Raw genomic sequence first — 16,287 nt, 5'->3', positions numbered from 1 at the left:
CTGCTTTGTGTGGGAGTCCTGAGTGTGGAATGAGTGGTGACGTAGGAAATAGGTTAGAGGTGCAAGGGGAAATAGAAATGCCACCAGGACAGAACTTGACATGGGGGACGGAAATCATAATGGACAGCTCCGCATGGGTTCTTACAGAGTTAGTGGTGCTGCATCCAGGAGCAGGCTTTGGAGATTGGATTTTAATTCCTCTCAGACTCACAGGAACTTCGGGGTAGAGCGCAGATGAGTGGCGGGCGGCGCTGGCATGTGTTGCATACTCCCCGTACCCATTTCAGAACAGGAAGGGGCCAGCAGTGACACCGCCATGTGTCACTTGGTCTTCAAACCTCTCTGAGGACACGAGGGGTTCGGCTAGCTGAGTGGGGTTTATGTCTTCAGGGAGTTAGAGAGAAGAGGGGGAGGCCGCTCCCCCGATTGTGGTTTACCTGATTTCCGCGAACCCTGGAGAAGAGGGGGAGGCCGCTTCCCTCGATTGGGGTTTACCTGACTTCCGTGACCCTGGAGAAAAGGAGGGGGTAGACCACAACCCCAATTAAGACATGACCCCTTTGAGTTGTGGCGGAAAGGCGGCGGGGTCATGTAATGGGTAATGAGGGATTCCTTCCCTTACTCCCCTTCCAATGAGCCAAAGAAGCAGGCCATATTGGGATGTAAAAATTTTGATTGAAAATTATATCGAGAGTGATTGCAAATTGAGAGACTGACAGAAGGGATAAGAGTGGCACGAGTGGATTTGGGTGATTATTTAAAAATAAAAAATATTGGAGACATCTCAGGCAGATAGTGGCGCCGCACAGCTCAAATATTCAAAAGAATTGTGCACTAGATAAAAGCACCAAATTGGGCACACTTGTAGAAAGACATATTATGAAGCGATTTGGATATTTGGCCACCACAGATTTAGCCTCTGAGGGCCGTGGCAGCCATTTTACAAAATGGCGGCCAGGTGACATTAAAATGGCTACCAGAGGAATTAAAATGGCTAGGGCTTCTACATTTGTGGAACGATTTCACCGTTTATGGGGTCTATGGATGCGCCTCACCGAGTACTACAAACGTATGGGGGCAGATTTTAATAATTCGAAATTTTGAAGGGGGGAAAACCTTTTTTTGGGGAAATTTTTCAAATCACTGTGGCTTCTATGTTTATACTTCGGTGACAACTATCACTGTGCCTATATATGCGACTAATGAGGCTCTACAAAATAGCAGTTAACGATTTTCGCGTTTTTTAAGGGGGGATGGGGGGAAGAAAAATAGAAAAATCGCTCTGGGCCCTACAACATTTATGTTTTTTTGTTTTTTTTTAAGAAAGTCCGCGCCACCACGTAAAGGGTCACCGAACTGGTTGACCACATGGCAGCAGGAAGGCCTAACTATAGCTAAGCTGCCCGGGGGGGGGGGGGGGCGCTACTCCCCCAACTATTGGTTGGACGAAACTAGCTAACCTCACCTAACCCTAACCTATAGTCCAACCTATAGCCCTGCGGGTGACATAATTACATAACAAGCGTAAAATAAATGACAATGAAAAAGCGTGTAAGAATAAACATTCCTGGAAATATATCATCAACAATAACTGACTAAAATATGATCTAAAAATGACCAAACATCCACCCACCCCGAAGCTTCTATTAAATTATTAAAAGTTAAATGCATGGTGTATTTACAAAAGAAATACAAAAGAATTTACTCAAGAAATACAAAATTCCACATAATACATTTCAATGACACATGATGTTACAGTGATATGATGAAAAACTCAAAATTAAAAGTAGAAATGTCTAGTTCTGGGTGCACTCCCCCTCACACTGGCACAGAGCAGAACATTCAAGTGCAGCCTTTTTGCACTTGCAACGATTCACACAACTCTTCTTACATTTACATGACAGCAGTTCACGGCAAGTTTGGGCTGCTTGTGGTAATCTCGTCCAGTGGGGCTCATGCAGCCCCTCCTCACTTTTGGTCCACCCCCAGCTGGTTGCCGGCGGCAGCTCTGGTGCAGGGAGCAACACCTGGCCCCACACATGACCTCCCTGGTTGGCTGCCCTCTTTACGTGCTCTTCCAGAGCTGCCTTGGTTGGAGGAATCAACTCCACATTGTTCTTCCTTGCGAAAAGTTTCTTGCGTGCCTTGTCAATGTCTGTGCATGGACTTGTTCTGTCGTACAGGAGGATGACAAATCTCGCAATGGTGTGCAGGACCTCTTCTGGTATGTCACTTGGTGCAGATGACAACTTCAACAGTGATTCGGTCAACTTCGGCAACACATTCCAGACTGCCCACGCAGTCTTCTTCCCATGACTTGCAAAACTTGACACAGTGTCACACCCTGTCAGAGAATGGAACGTCGTAAGTGCTTGTGCTTTATCTGGCCCCAATCCAGCTGCTATTTCATGGGCTGCCAGGTCTCGGAACCCTTTTCCAGTTCCGAATGCAATCCACAGTTCATTTTCTGGCTGCAGATTCTGGACAACCGAGACAGCCAACACCACAACATCTGTGTCAACCGTTCTGATCATGATTTTGTTGTGGCCATGGTGGGCTGCATGAGATACATGAAGCAGCATTCGACTGTCGGCTTCCTCGTGGGTACATGGGGCCAGCGAAGACAGCGGAGACAGTGGAGGCTTGCTGCAGACTTCTTCTCCATCAGTGACGACGAGTTGCTTGTCTTTCAGGTTAAACCACAGGAGGAGAGCTTCTGACAGGAACTTGAACAACTGTGTCTTGTTGGTGTCTTCTCGAAGAAAGTTCTGCCAGTTTCTGGGTATGGCTCCTTCTGCTACCACACATCTGTGCACTCCTTTACCACGCTTTGCTCTTGCACTAGCTTTGAGTGAGTCAGCGATGTAGGTGTCCCATACCAGGTCCAGGCATGATGAAGATTGAAGCCTTGTAGACATGTAAGGCATAAAGATCTCTTGTGCATACTCTCTGAAGTTCTTGAATGCAGCAGGCTTTAGCATCTGCACAATGGCTGCTCCATCAATGACTATACTGGTGGTGGTAGGAGATTGAATCTGATCAGATTTTCGGCCAGGGAACTGTAGCCGCTCCCAACATCTGTTCGCTTGGACTGTGAGGGACGAGTCAGTGTCTCTTTCGTGTCGTCTTGACAGATGATACACAGGTTCCAGTTCGTTGTTGGTGGATGTGACGACGTTGAGACAGGTCGCTCTGGGTCGACCAACTTGAAGCTCTTGGACATGGCTGCTATTAAGCGACGACCACCATCACCAACCTGCAATGACAAATAAATATATTAGAGTCCATGTTACGACTATATGAGCATATTATACAAAATTTTAATTATTTCTCCAAAAAAGGTTTCTCCCCCCCACCCCCCCCCCTTCACAATTTCGAATTTCGAAAATCTGCTCCCATACGTTTGTAGTACTCGGTGAGGCGCATCCATAGACCCCATAAACGGTGAAATCGTTCCACAAATGTAGAAGCCCTAGCCATTTTAATTCCTCTGGTAGCCATTTTAATGTCACCTGGCCGCCATTTTGTAAAATGGCTGCCACGGCCCTCAGAGGCTAAATCTGTGGTGGCCAAATATCCAAATCGCTTCATAATATGTCTTTCTACAAGTGTGCCAAATTTGGTGCTTTTATCACTAAATGCACATTAGGTTAGCTATGCTGTGCCCCACTAAGAGCGTTAAACACACCTGAAGCAAGTGGATGAAAAAGAGTGGCTTGTTTGAAGAAAGACTGAAATACCTGGTTGGAACCATGCAGAGGTTCATGAGGCTGGTGTAGAGATTTTGATGTTTTGTTTAAATTGTTGGAAATAAACGATTAGGGCAGTATGGAGGAGGCCAACGGACGACGGACGTAGTGACAAATTGATTGGGGTTTGATTAAAAAAAAAAAGTGTATCAGTTAAATTTGATGACCAAGTGGGATGCGAAGGACTGGTGTGTTTGTGTTTTAAGATAAAAGTGAAAGGTGCTGGATGGTGTTGTGGACTGGGTGTGTGGCACTGTAGAATGAATGACTAAGGTGTTTGGGATAAATGACGTGATTGTACGAATGAGGAGAGTGAGTGCGAACAATGTACCCTGTCGGAAGGAGTCTCCTAACCAAGTTAGTGTAGGTTAGGGGGACTTAGAGGATTTGACATGGATTCTGGCTGCTGTTCCATTGTGTAGGCAGACTGCTAGGGGTAGGTGCAGGCCAAGGTATGGTGGTACTGGCTGGGAATGTGACATGGTATTGGAAGTTGGTGAGTCAGGAGAGTGGGCACCAGGGCTTTGGGGGCTCCTGGCAGGTGAAGGCTGCCAGAGATGCCAGGAGAGCACAGTAGGTTTTAGTGCCAGGAGAGCATAGTCGGTTTTAGTGCTAGGAGAGCACAGTATGGGTGCTAGGAGAGCACAGTGTGGGGGCTAGAGAGCCACCCCTTATTTTGGAGCTCCAGAAGCACGCTCAGGTGAACCCCGAGGTCGCTGAGTGTCCTCCACCCCCGATTGGAAGCAGGCAAAGAGGCCGAGTAGTCACACTCCCCAGCCAGCGAGTTATGCCGAGCACCACCAAATGGAAAAAGACAAATACGGGCCTTGCCCAGGTTGAATAGAATGGAACAGTGTGCCAGGTCAGGAAAAATGGGTCATTGGGATCATTCTAGCCATAGCAGGGTTTGTTGCATTGTCTAGAACTAAAAGTAAATGGTTAGGTTCGATGGACTCTCCTCCGCACCATTCATGCATGACACCTGGTACGAGTGATGTTGATGGGAGAAATTGTTGGCAAGGGCCAGGCTCGGTCACCCTCTCCAAGTGCCAGAGAGACCACCAGTATGTCATGAGCACACATACAAGAAGATAACAGTTGAGTAAGAAACACACCATCCTGTCTGTAAAATAAATAAAAAAAATGAAGGAAAAAAAAAGGGGAGAACTTAACCAAAACAAGTCAGGGAAGGAAGGTTAAGGGTACACCCCATCTCACCTGATCTAAGGTCATCACACCCATTTGCGTCCTCAAGAATGCCTCCAAACTGCATTTGTTTACCATAAAGCTCACCATGCCACCATTGCTGTGTCACCTGCTGTCCAATGCAGGGATTGTTGCCTGCTGCTGCTTGTGAGTAGGCCATATGGGCCGGAGCATTTTTGTGGGCCATTGAGGCCAAAGTGCTTTTGTGGGCCGTTGCGGCCGAAGATTCATGCCATTTTGTGGGCTCAGTGAGCCAAAGAACTCTTTGTGAGATTAGGCCACTGGGCCGACTGAACTCACCTGGTGAGAGGCCAATAAGGCTACAAAGTGAGGAAACCCTCAGGGGTGAATGGACGATACTGCCGGGAGGGGGCATGATGGAGCGAACACGTGAAAGAACTTTGAACCTGTGAATGTTCTGCTCCTATGCAAATATTGGTGTTAAAAGTAAAATTGAATGCCCTCCCGTTCAAATCCATAATTAGAATGTTAAGTACTGTGCATAAAGTGTAAAGTTGTTTGTTGGATTGGTGACCCGACACACTAGGATGGGGACATGCCAATCTTACTGTGACACTTTGATTTCTGGAATTAAGTGCTTCCCATGTTGTGGGTTAAAGTAAATGGGAGATCTGTGCTGTACGTTAGACAGGGCCATTGCCGTGGGCTGCCCCAGATGGAGGCTCGGAGAGCCTCGGGAGAAAGTTGGGGGTAGCGTTACGGAAATGGCCCTTATGGGACAACTAAATAGGATTAGCTCAATTCCCCCATTGAATTCATGTATAGATAGGTTGTGTGGTGTAAGGGACGATATGTGTGTGTCACGAGGTGTAGAAGACTGTTTTTCTGTTCATACGGTGGTGGAACGAGACATGATGCTTTTTACTCTCCTGTAAGAGAGGAAGGGGTGTGGCCTAGAGAGAGAGACGTGTGGCCTGGACAGGAAGTGATGTGAAGGGGCGGGGCCTTTGGTCACTGAGTCGCCTGAAGAGGGGGTTGGTAAAAAGGAAACGAGAGAAAAAGGAGTTCTCAGTTGGAAAAGAGAGCCGAACGAAAGGAAAGAAGGGAAGCATCAAGTCAGTTTTGGCGGTTTTGAAGACTGCAGGCGGTTGAGAGGAGTGCTCGTGTCTCGAAGCGAGCAAACAAAGGAGTGCTGTGTGTGAGGAACGCCAGGTTCTCGAGGCGTGCTCGGAGTTTCTTCGAGGCGAACGAAGGAGGCACTGTGTTGTATCTGCCGGGAGAGACACTGACCCGACCTGCACGTCGGTGATTCGACCGAGAGGCACTGAGAGGACGAAGCGGGAGTCGGGCTTCGAGGGGGGAAGGCCGGAGAGGAGACGCTGGACCTTCGGACGGTCCTTGCTCACCTCACGGCTCGTCACGTTTGCTAACCCGCCTGTGGAACTCGGACCTCGACTGGGGCCTCGTCTGGAGAACAGGTCAGGCCGGGATTTGTGTGCTGGACCGTAAGAGAGATCAGCTGAGGCCCATCTTCGACCCTACGCGAGGTCAGAGCGTGCGGAAACCGCGCACGCGGTGACTTGAGCAGGAGTACTGCGCCGCCATCTTGCCGCGCGGCGCGTTCGAGCGGGAGTTTGAACCCATCGACACCACCGCTTGTTACGAGCGACATTCGTGCTTTTGGACACGGTCCTCTCGTCCATGAGCCATCACCAAGTACTCTGTGTGCATGCATGCTGTTTGTTTGAACGTGTTATATAAGGCATATTTCGTAGAATCCCCTCGAAACCTTTAGCCGTGGTCCCCTAGTTAAGAACGGGTTGATTGTTAATAAAACCATTGTCGTGTATATTGCTTGTGATGTGATCCCTGATGTCCCCAATAAATCTGGTTAATTCTTATGGAGTTGCTGCTATGGATTAATGCGTGTCGCGTCGAGGAACGATCCGTTCGATTGGCATATAAAACCAAACAGTGGTTACAGACTGGTAGACTCCGCTCGGTCTCTGACAAAGCCAGTCTGTAACTGGGGGTTCTATCTCCCGAACTGGCAAGGTACAGGATTATGTTGGTATCGCGATTGAAGATGCGTGACCCGAGGCCTGTGCTGAGCCGGCCGGCGTTATAGACTGCCGGAGACGGCGGTGGCGAGGCTGGCACCTAGAACCGGGTCAGATTCCCGCCACCCCGGATCTGCAACAATATATTAAGCACCACATTTTACCCCTTTCTTATTCCTATTTTTTCCCCCTGGGCAACGCTGGGAACTCCAGCTAGTATCTATATTGTTGCGAAGCACACCCCTGGCTCGAATCCCATTCCAGATAACAAGTTGTTGCAGGTTCGAATCCTGTAAATTTTTTGAGAGGTCCATACCACTCCTAACACCAAACTGTTGCGGGTTCGAATCCCGCAAATTTTTTACGGGTCCATCCCACTCCTGACACCAAACTGTTGCGGGCTGGGGGGGGTGGGGTCAGAAAGCCATGAGGTGGGGGAAGTCGATTCCCACCAGACTCCCTGGAATTATAGGCCGTCGCACACGGATAATTCCATGACGCGGCGGGTTGCTTATTGGACGCCAATAACTCAACCGCGTGACCTAGGGTCCTCCCGTCTATGGGTTAATCGGGTTACCTAATTAATCACGTGGTTTAATTACCGGGGAAACGCCCTCGGTACGCCTGGTCCGAACCGGATCGGATGCAGCCGAGCGACACTGCCAAGGACGTACCGGCTAAAAGGAACGGATCGTTGGGAATAAAGTCCCGGCTAAGCTAGGATTCGGACCATGCTGGATCAATGGAAGAAAAGACAAAAACGAGCAGGAAACATTCCTAATACTAATTTATTAACAAGCAGGCGAGGAAAGATATGTGGCACAGTGAAGATTTATTGGGGTGTGTTGTGCAGAGATAGAAAGAAGCGTGTGGTGCGACAATAAACAGGAAACTTATAAAAGAGGACACAGAGCAGACTTGATGCGAAAATAATAACAATAACAATGACAACAATCTTCTACAGTCTTGCTTAAGCAGACAGGTGCCAGCACACGCGCACACACACACGCTCACACACACGCTCATACACACGCTCACACACAGACACAGAACCAGATGAGGAGGGAGTTTTGCAACTGGGGGGTGGGGGTGGGGGGGTTGAAGCTATGATCTCGGTACCTGTGCGCCCGATAGCACGACGTGCCACCAATACGCTTTTTTGGGGGGGAGGGATGCACCGGGCTGCAGTACCCGACAGTTGCCTCTGGCCCAAGCCGCACGTGTGGAGACTGTGCTCGTGAAGGAGGAGCTTGAGTGGAGAAGGGGCGGAGTCCAGAATGCGAGGGTGGAGCAGTGGGTGGGATCAGGTAGGCGGGTGGGGTAGACGTGGTGTGGGCGGAGACAAGGAGGCGGAGTCGAGAAGCAGGAGGCGGGTTGTGGCGGTGTCGACAAGGAAGATGTTGAAATTCCATGGGGTGATGACTCATTTTCAAGTTGTTCCAGTTTAAATGCTCATCTGGATGAAATGGACACCAAACTCGATCTTCTGGAGGTAAATGTTATATTTATTATTCTATTAATATCATAATATAATCATCTTTATATACCCTAATTGTTCTTCACTCTTTGTTCTGAACAGAATATGTTGATCGAGTTTCAAAATCACAAGAGAGTCAAAATATGATCCGTATCACCTAACCCCAAAAAAAATGCAACAAAACGTTTCATTGTTTTAAATGTTTTAATAGGTCATGCTGCGTGCCAGAAAAAAGTCTCGGGTAATCTGGCTCCGGTAAAGGGGTTAATTTGCATATTTTCAAGATGGCCGCCAGTGAAAATTTCAATGTACCACAAACTTTTTTTATGGTTGATTTTTAGACCCTATAAATGTATTAGCAATATATAGGAACATGGGGTTTCTGAATCAAATGAACATAGTTTCTCCCGCCTATGATGTACTATGACGTAACTATGACGTTTATGACGTCATAGTGAAAACCGAAAGCCAACCCCCTTTCTTAGGATGAAAAAGCACAGACAAAAAGCCCCACCAAGAAGATCACAAGGTGATTATGAATAACTGCTGTTTTGGCTTCCCATATGCCCTTGTACGGTGCTGCCATTTGTGACCTTCAACTAAAACAATAGAATTTCTGGAACTGCTGATATTCACCTTTTCAATGTCCTCCAAAAGCATTGTCATGATGATAATGAATTAGAACCTAGCAAGATTACAAAGACCAGGTAGGGATTAACACAGAACATGTATAATTTCAACATGTAGATCATATGGAAGTAATTGGAAACCACATGTGGCCACGCCCTTGAACAGAAGTATATATGGGCAGCCAATTGTAGAAATATTCACCACATGTTTTTAAAATGAGTGCACCATGGGGGGGGGGGGTCATCCATTTAGTACGTACGCACAATTTCCCGACTTTTCGGACCCCTTACCCCCCTTGTACGCATGCATACGCTATGACCCAGACCCCCCCCCCCCCCCGTCTGGCATGTGGATACGTTAGATATACAGTAGTTGATGCTGCCATGGTGTACTATTAAGTAAGGCGGCATGAACTACAGACAAAATAACGTTTGTATTTGATTGTATTGGCTGTGCCTGAATGACCAAGGCCCTGAGAATGTGCGATCTGTAGCCTTGGGACGAAAGGGTGTTATGAAAAGTGGACTTCCTATTTTTCTCTACCCCCCCCCCACCTCGTACGCACGCGTTCGCAAAATGGGCCTCAAATTTTAGACCATCCCTACATTCCCCCCTTCATGCGTACATACTAAATGGATGACCCATGGATCTTCTTCCACTCTTTCGATCGTCTGTCTCAAAACTTGTTCTTGCCTCTTCTTAACAGCAAATATATTGAGGTCTGTACAGTATAGATCAGCTTGAGCACCTTTGATTTTAAGTTCATAACCTAACAATGCCTCTTTCATTTTAGGTGAACACACACGATGGATACAAGTGGAGAAACCTTGCAAGAAACCTGTCCTATATTTAAAAAGGACATCAATGAAGGCAACCCAAGTAACATTTGCAAGCTCTTCAAAAAGGGAGCTGATAAAATCAATGAATCCAGTCGCAAACGAAGTCGTGATGATGTTGTTGTGGCGGAAGGCCTTCGAGTTCACAAGGATTGCCGTAAATGGTATACCAATGAAGGGGATATCCAAAGAACATTGAAACGTGGTAGAGAGCCCTCACCCCCACGGAAGGAAAGTGTGCGTGTCGGCATAGGACCTTTCAACTGCAGAATGGATTGTTTATTCTGTGGTCGTATGGTTGTTCGAGATACCCATGGCCGTAGTGACAATGTAAGTGAAGTGAAAACTGATTCCTTTCCTCAGAGTATTCTGGCATGCTGTGAAAAAAGATCTGATGACTGGTCCTTCACTGTCAAAGGGAGGATTGAGTACTTTACTGGAGATCCGCATGCAGCCGAATGCATTTATCACCCACAGTGCAGTGTAAACTTTTGCTCAGGACTTGACATACCAATGGATTTCAAGGGAGAACCTTTGCGCAATTGTAGGAATACGAGGAGGCCGGTAAATGAAGATAAACAGCAGGCATTCCTCAGGGTCTGTGCTTACCGAGAAGAAAACGATGAGGAACAGCTGACCATATCCGATCTCACGTGTAAAATGAGACACTATCTTTTGGATGAGGACTCTGTACCCTACGGTAATCAGTACCAAAAGGAAAAACTGAAAACCCATTATGGTGACGCTATGTATATAGCAGAGCGTGAAGGCGTTCAAGATGTAGTGATGATGAGGGAAAAAAACGTCACAGATTCTTCATGCTTATTTCAAAAGTGCCAAAGCCAGTGACGAAGAAAGTCAAAAGTGATCCATCATAGAGACTGCGGCAAGGCTCATAAAGTGTGACATCAAGACGAATGTTGAGTCTGTCACAGACCAGTATCCATCATCCTCCAACCTTCAACTGGAGGCTGCCCTCAACGACCTGCCAGCATCACTATGGCTGCTCCTCAATTTGTTATTTGTAGGTGCCAGAAAACATCAAAAGATGGCTTCTATTGGGCAATCCATTATTCAAGCCGTCCGACCCAGGGCAGTTGTTGCACCACTGCAAATAGGACTAGCTACTCAACTTCACCACCTCTACCGGTCCAGGTTCCAAGTTGATACTCTCTTTGCGATTGGATTTAGCTCATCCTACAATGAAGTTCAGAGATTTCAGAAAAATGCAGCTGAGTTGGTAGCTCCAGATATACTGTGTGAAGGCTCGTTCGGGATGGTTCTATTTGCAGCAGACAATATTGACCATAACATACTGACGCTGGACGGGAAAGACACTTTCCATGGAATGGGAATGATTGCAGCAGTGACACCAGGAAGGCATACCAGCCATGTAGTTCCAAGGAAGAGGGTCTCTGTCTTACATGAGACAGAACTTTCCAGAGTGGACATCGTTGATTATCGCTTCTCCAACTATGCCCGCAAACACGTCACATTTCAAAAACTTCCGGAAATGCATTGCAGTACCACTGGCCGTCGACATTTTCTGGGAGCTGTCCTTGTGCTTCCATAAGACAACACCAAGTTGGCAAGGGATGATGCACCTTATCCATCGTGACGAACCGTACCCTGGAAAGTCCTCAGTCACCTTCCTCCCTATGATAGACATGTACCCTGGCGACCATACAGGCATCCTATCTACGCTCAGCTACATCTGTGATCTTGCAGACAGACACAGCATCTCCCCGGTAATAGCATTTGACCAGCCCCTATTTTGGAAGGCATCGGTGATTATCTAAAATGCACCACAGGGAAGCCCTCTCAAAGGCATCATCTTGATGCTTGGTACCTGTCATACATTTATGAACGTACTTGGAGCCATAGGTACACTGATGAAGAGCTCGGTACTGAAAGACATTCTTGAAACAGTCTACGGTGAAAATGCAGTGAAACAAATTTTGAATGGGAAATCGGTGCAAAGGGCATTCCGTGGACATATGTCAGTCGAGAAATGTCTTTATGGCATGATTGTGTCTGAGCTGATGAGCAGTGATCTTGAATTCGATACCCTTGTGCGACAGTATGAGGACATGTATCTAACGGTCATAGCTAGGGAGACGACCATGGAATCCTTCGAATCTTCTGACATAAAGCTGAAATTAGAACAGACGCTGAAGGACAAAGAAGACGAGTTGTCATCTCGGTCCCGGACAAGTAAGCTTTGGCTATCATACACCAGCATGGTAAAAACTAGCAGAAAGCTGATCATGGCTGATCGTGTAGGTTCCTGGCAAACTCACCTCGACGCCGTGACTGAATGTCTGCCGATATTCGCTGCCGCAGGACACTTTAACTATCTGAAATCGGCACACCTCTACTTGCAGAACATGCAACAACTGGAGACAAGCAGTCTGGCAGTATATAGCAAGTACCAGGAAGGCTCCCATGTGGTTCGTGGGGGTGTGATCAGTTCTGGGCTGGACTTGGGTCCGATCTTGTTATCGAACAGACACTTATGCGATCACTCAAGTCGACTGGTGGGTTGACCAGGGGCAGTGGCATGACAGAGGAGCAACGTGCCCTGTGGACACTGTCGTCCCCCGTATGTTCGGAATATACTGTAGCCATGCAAGAATTCAATGATTGCACTTACACGTCGAGTGAACAGCACAAGGAGGCCACCAAGTCCAGGATGGAGAGGGACCAGTCAGATCTAGCAAAAATCCAAGAAAAACTTCAGTCATGCAATCCGTTCTCTGATGATCCAGCCTTGAGAAATGTTGTCACTGGTGCTGTAGCCAAGGATGAAGTGAATGTCGACAACTTGCAGGTAGTGGGGAAAGAAATTGCTGAAAAGCTGACTGGACAACCAGTTTTCACCTACACATGCAAAAGGAAGGACAAAGCAAAAACTCTGGGAGATTCATCTGCTGTCCAGGTTACTGGCGACCGAACTATAGACCCTGCTCTTCTGTTTGAGGCTACTTGTCATTTCTCGGGCAGGGAACCTCTCATTGGAGGACGTTCTTGAATATGAATTGTCTCCATTTCCCCCAGCTCTCTTTGAGGCGAAGCAGATATTCATGAAAGCGGACAAGCCACAACTTGCGAGAGCAATAGATGAATATGCAAAAGGTTTGTCTACCGAGGATGAGTCGGACGATGTACCCAAGACGGACCACTATGTGTTGGATGGTGGCTCACTGATGCATCGTGTTAAGTGGACGAAAGGGAGCACATACAGATCTATAGCTAACAGCTATGCTGACTTCGTACTCCGCAATTACGGGAAAGCTACTGTTGTCTTCGACGGTTATTCGGATGAACCATCTATTTAAGGACAGCACACACCAGCGTTGTCAAAAGAAACATCATCCCAAAGTCAACTTCACAGAAGACACTGTGTTCATGGGGAAAAAGATGAGTTCTTATCGCATGGTTCCAACAAGCAGGAACTGATAAAGATCATTAGCCAAAGGCTAAAGGAAAAGGGGTGCACTGTGATAAACGCAACAGGTGATGCAGACTACGACATCGTGCAAGCAGCAGTACGAGCTTCCCAGCTGCAGTGAACAACACTGATAGGCGAAGATACGGACTTGCTTATTCTTCTGCTTCACCATTTTGCTGAAGGTATCAACTGGGACTTGTACTTCCGATCTGACAAGACGCAGGACCAAAGCAGAGTGTATCACATAAACAGACTGAAGAGCCTCTTAGGATCCCAGGCATCTACCATGATGCTGTTCGTACATGCCTTTACTGGATGTGATACGACCGCGCATATTTGGGGTTGGCAAGAAATCTCTCTTCCAGAAAGTCATGAAAGGTGATGCTGGTTTGAGGTCATGTACCCAAGCATTTGCTACACCAGGTCAAAGCACAGATGCAATTGTAGAGATTGGGTACAAGGCAATGGTCCAGGTGTTTGGTGGAAAGTGAACAGATACTCTCACTTTGTTGCGCCACAGCATCTTGACAAAGAAAGTGGTATCGGCTGTGTCGTTCGTTACCCCAGAGCGTCTGCTGCCAACTGAAGTGGCTACTAAGCACCATTCACTAAGCACGTATTTCCAGATCATGACATGGATGGGAGAAGAAGCAGATTTGGAAGCAACAGACTGGGGGTGGAAAACAGAAGAGAATCAGTTCATCCCAGTAATGAATGAAATGAATGTCACACCAGACTCTTTGCTTAAGGTAGTTCACTGCAACTGCACTACCGGGTGCAGTACTCAACGTTGCACATGCAGAACCTACGGTCTACCATGCACATCAGCTTGTGGACAGTGCCAAGTGCAGTCATGTAGCAACCCTTTCAATCAAATGTAGGGGGATGAGAATGAGAATGATGACAATGACAATGCTGAGATGATCTCGGGCGACAATGTGCGTGGCTTATGATCAGGCTGTGTGGCATACATACAGATTTCTTTTGGATTGATGACGTCCCATCTATGTAATTACAGGAAAGGGACAACTTAACTAGTTCAAGGAGTTAAATGATAGCATCACATGTCATTACATATTATAAAACAACAGATTTTCTATGGCATACTCATTTATCTTTTAACGATTTGTTAGCAGACTCAGATATCTTTTAACGATATACGTCATAGTACGTCATAGGCGAATGGAACTATGTTTATTTGATTCAGAAACCCCATGTTCCTATCTGTTGCCAATCCATTTATAGGGTCTAAAATCAACCATAAAAAAGTTTGTAGTACATTGAAATTTTCATTGGCGGCCATCTTGAAAATATGCAAATTAACCCCTTTAACGGAGTCAGATTACCCGAGACTTTTTTCTGGAATTCACCATGACCTGTTGAAGCATTTAAAACAATAAAACGTTTTGTTGCATTTTTTTGGGGGTTCAACCGTATATTGACTCTTCTAAGACATCTGAAGCAGACTGCTGGGAAAGATCGTACATTCTCGCAACTGAATATTTACCCAAAGAAAAATGTTTAATATTTTCAATCTTGATTAATTATATTTGCTTTGCTTTCAATTATTTAATTCTTAATTATAAAAAAGAGAATATAGGAAGTGCAAAGGAGGGGGAAGGGGGGGGGGAAGCTGCGCTCCCCCAATGACCCATCACCCCCCTCATCCCACCTCCCACCCTGTGTGTGTGGGGAAGGGTGGGGGGTGGGATGAGGGGGGTGGTGGGTCAAAGCTGGGGGCGCACAGGGGGTGGGGCTTGTGTGGGTGGGGCTTGTGGATGGGTGGAGCTTGTGTGGGTGGGTGGAGCTTGTGTGGGTGGGTGGAGCTTGTGTGGATGGGTGGGGCTTGTGTGGATGGAGCAAATTTTTTTTAATTAAATAAACATATTGTGTGTGGGGAACTAATTAACTAATCACTAATTATGTGGATATGATGAATGTGGCTGTTGCTTTTGTGGGTTGGGTTTGAGTGGGTGGAGCTTGTGTGGGTGGGGCTTGTGTGGATGTGGCTTATATGGGTGGGGTTTGCGTGGGTGGGGCGAATGTGGGCAGAGTTTAAAAAGGGGCGGAGTCAAAAAAATTCAACTTACCTTTGTCTTTTGTAATTCCTGTGAATAAAATGAAACTAAAATCTCTACCCCCTTTCTAAATAATATACCTTATAAGTCCAAGGAACTGTATCTATTACATCAACGATTTTTAAAAGTTCATTTGTCCATCGCTTTGTATAACCTTTTTCAAAATGAAATTTCCACCTGTATTTTCTTACTTTATCACCAACTTTGAACTTAGGCTTTCTGACATTAATCTCTTTTTCATATTCTAATTTTGTAAATGTTTCTGATGGTTTTGTATTCGTTGAGGTGTGAATTGTGTCATTATACTTATCTACAATATCCTGAATTAAAGATAACCATTGTTGAGAACTGAGTTGAGTGAATTTTTTATATTGTCTCTCTTTTAAAGTGCGATTGAATTGCTCAATAACAACCGCTTTTCCTTCATTAAAGGTGCTGTCTAATATAATGTTGTTTTTTTGAAAGAAAATTCATAAATGTTTTGTTGTAGAACTCTGTACCCTCATCAGTCCACAATTTTTTAGGTTTTCGCTTACTTTTATTAAATATCTGTTGGAAGGCTAACATGAGTGTATTCCCGGTTTTGTTTTTCAAAGAGACAACCCACGCATATCTACTCCGCAAATCAATAACGGTTAAAGCATACTTGTACCACTTATCATAATTGAGTTCAATTAAATCAGCGGACCAGATATAATCAACTTCTTTGGAATAAACCTTCCTTCTCTGAAACTTTGTGATTATTGGTTTATGTAATTCATCAGCGAATTGCTCTTCGATCTTAATGACATCATTAGAGCCTATAAGTTTTTTGAATTTCCAAGCCCGTTTCAATTTAG

The 16,287-nt window shown here is 46.2% G+C and overlaps 1 protein-coding gene across 6 annotated transcripts in view; it reads right to left on the bottom strand.

Moving 5' to 3' along the window:
- Positions 1–1,688: 1,688 nt before the first annotated feature.
- LOC147031695 (uncharacterized) overlaps positions 1,689–16,287 on the bottom strand; it is a 28,458-nt gene continuing 13,859 nt past the window's right edge. For 3 of the 6 annotated variants that reach the window (XM_085852476.1, XM_085852489.1, XM_085852484.1), the window contains exon 3: positions 1,689–3,256. In XM_085852476.1, coding sequence (XP_085708602.1) covers positions 1,797–2,981 — 1,185 coding nt within the window. In that variant the 5' untranslated portion in view covers positions 2,982–3,256 and the 3' untranslated portion in view covers positions 1,689–1,796. Of the gene's footprint in view, positions 3,257–8,003; positions 8,433–16,287 lie in introns of those variants that run through there. The other 3 variants (XR_015050788.1, XR_015050790.1, XR_015050789.1) reach the window with 1 other exon arrangement.

This window comes from Eptatretus burgeri, chromosome 2 (genome assembly GCF_056783735.1).
Source record: "Eptatretus burgeri isolate ZD-2024b chromosome 2, Ebu_testis_v1, whole genome shotgun sequence".
Lineage (NCBI taxonomy): Eukaryota > Metazoa > Chordata > Myxini > Myxiniformes > Myxinidae > Eptatretus > Eptatretus burgeri.
This window is presented reverse-complemented; position numbering and strand designations above follow the sequence as displayed.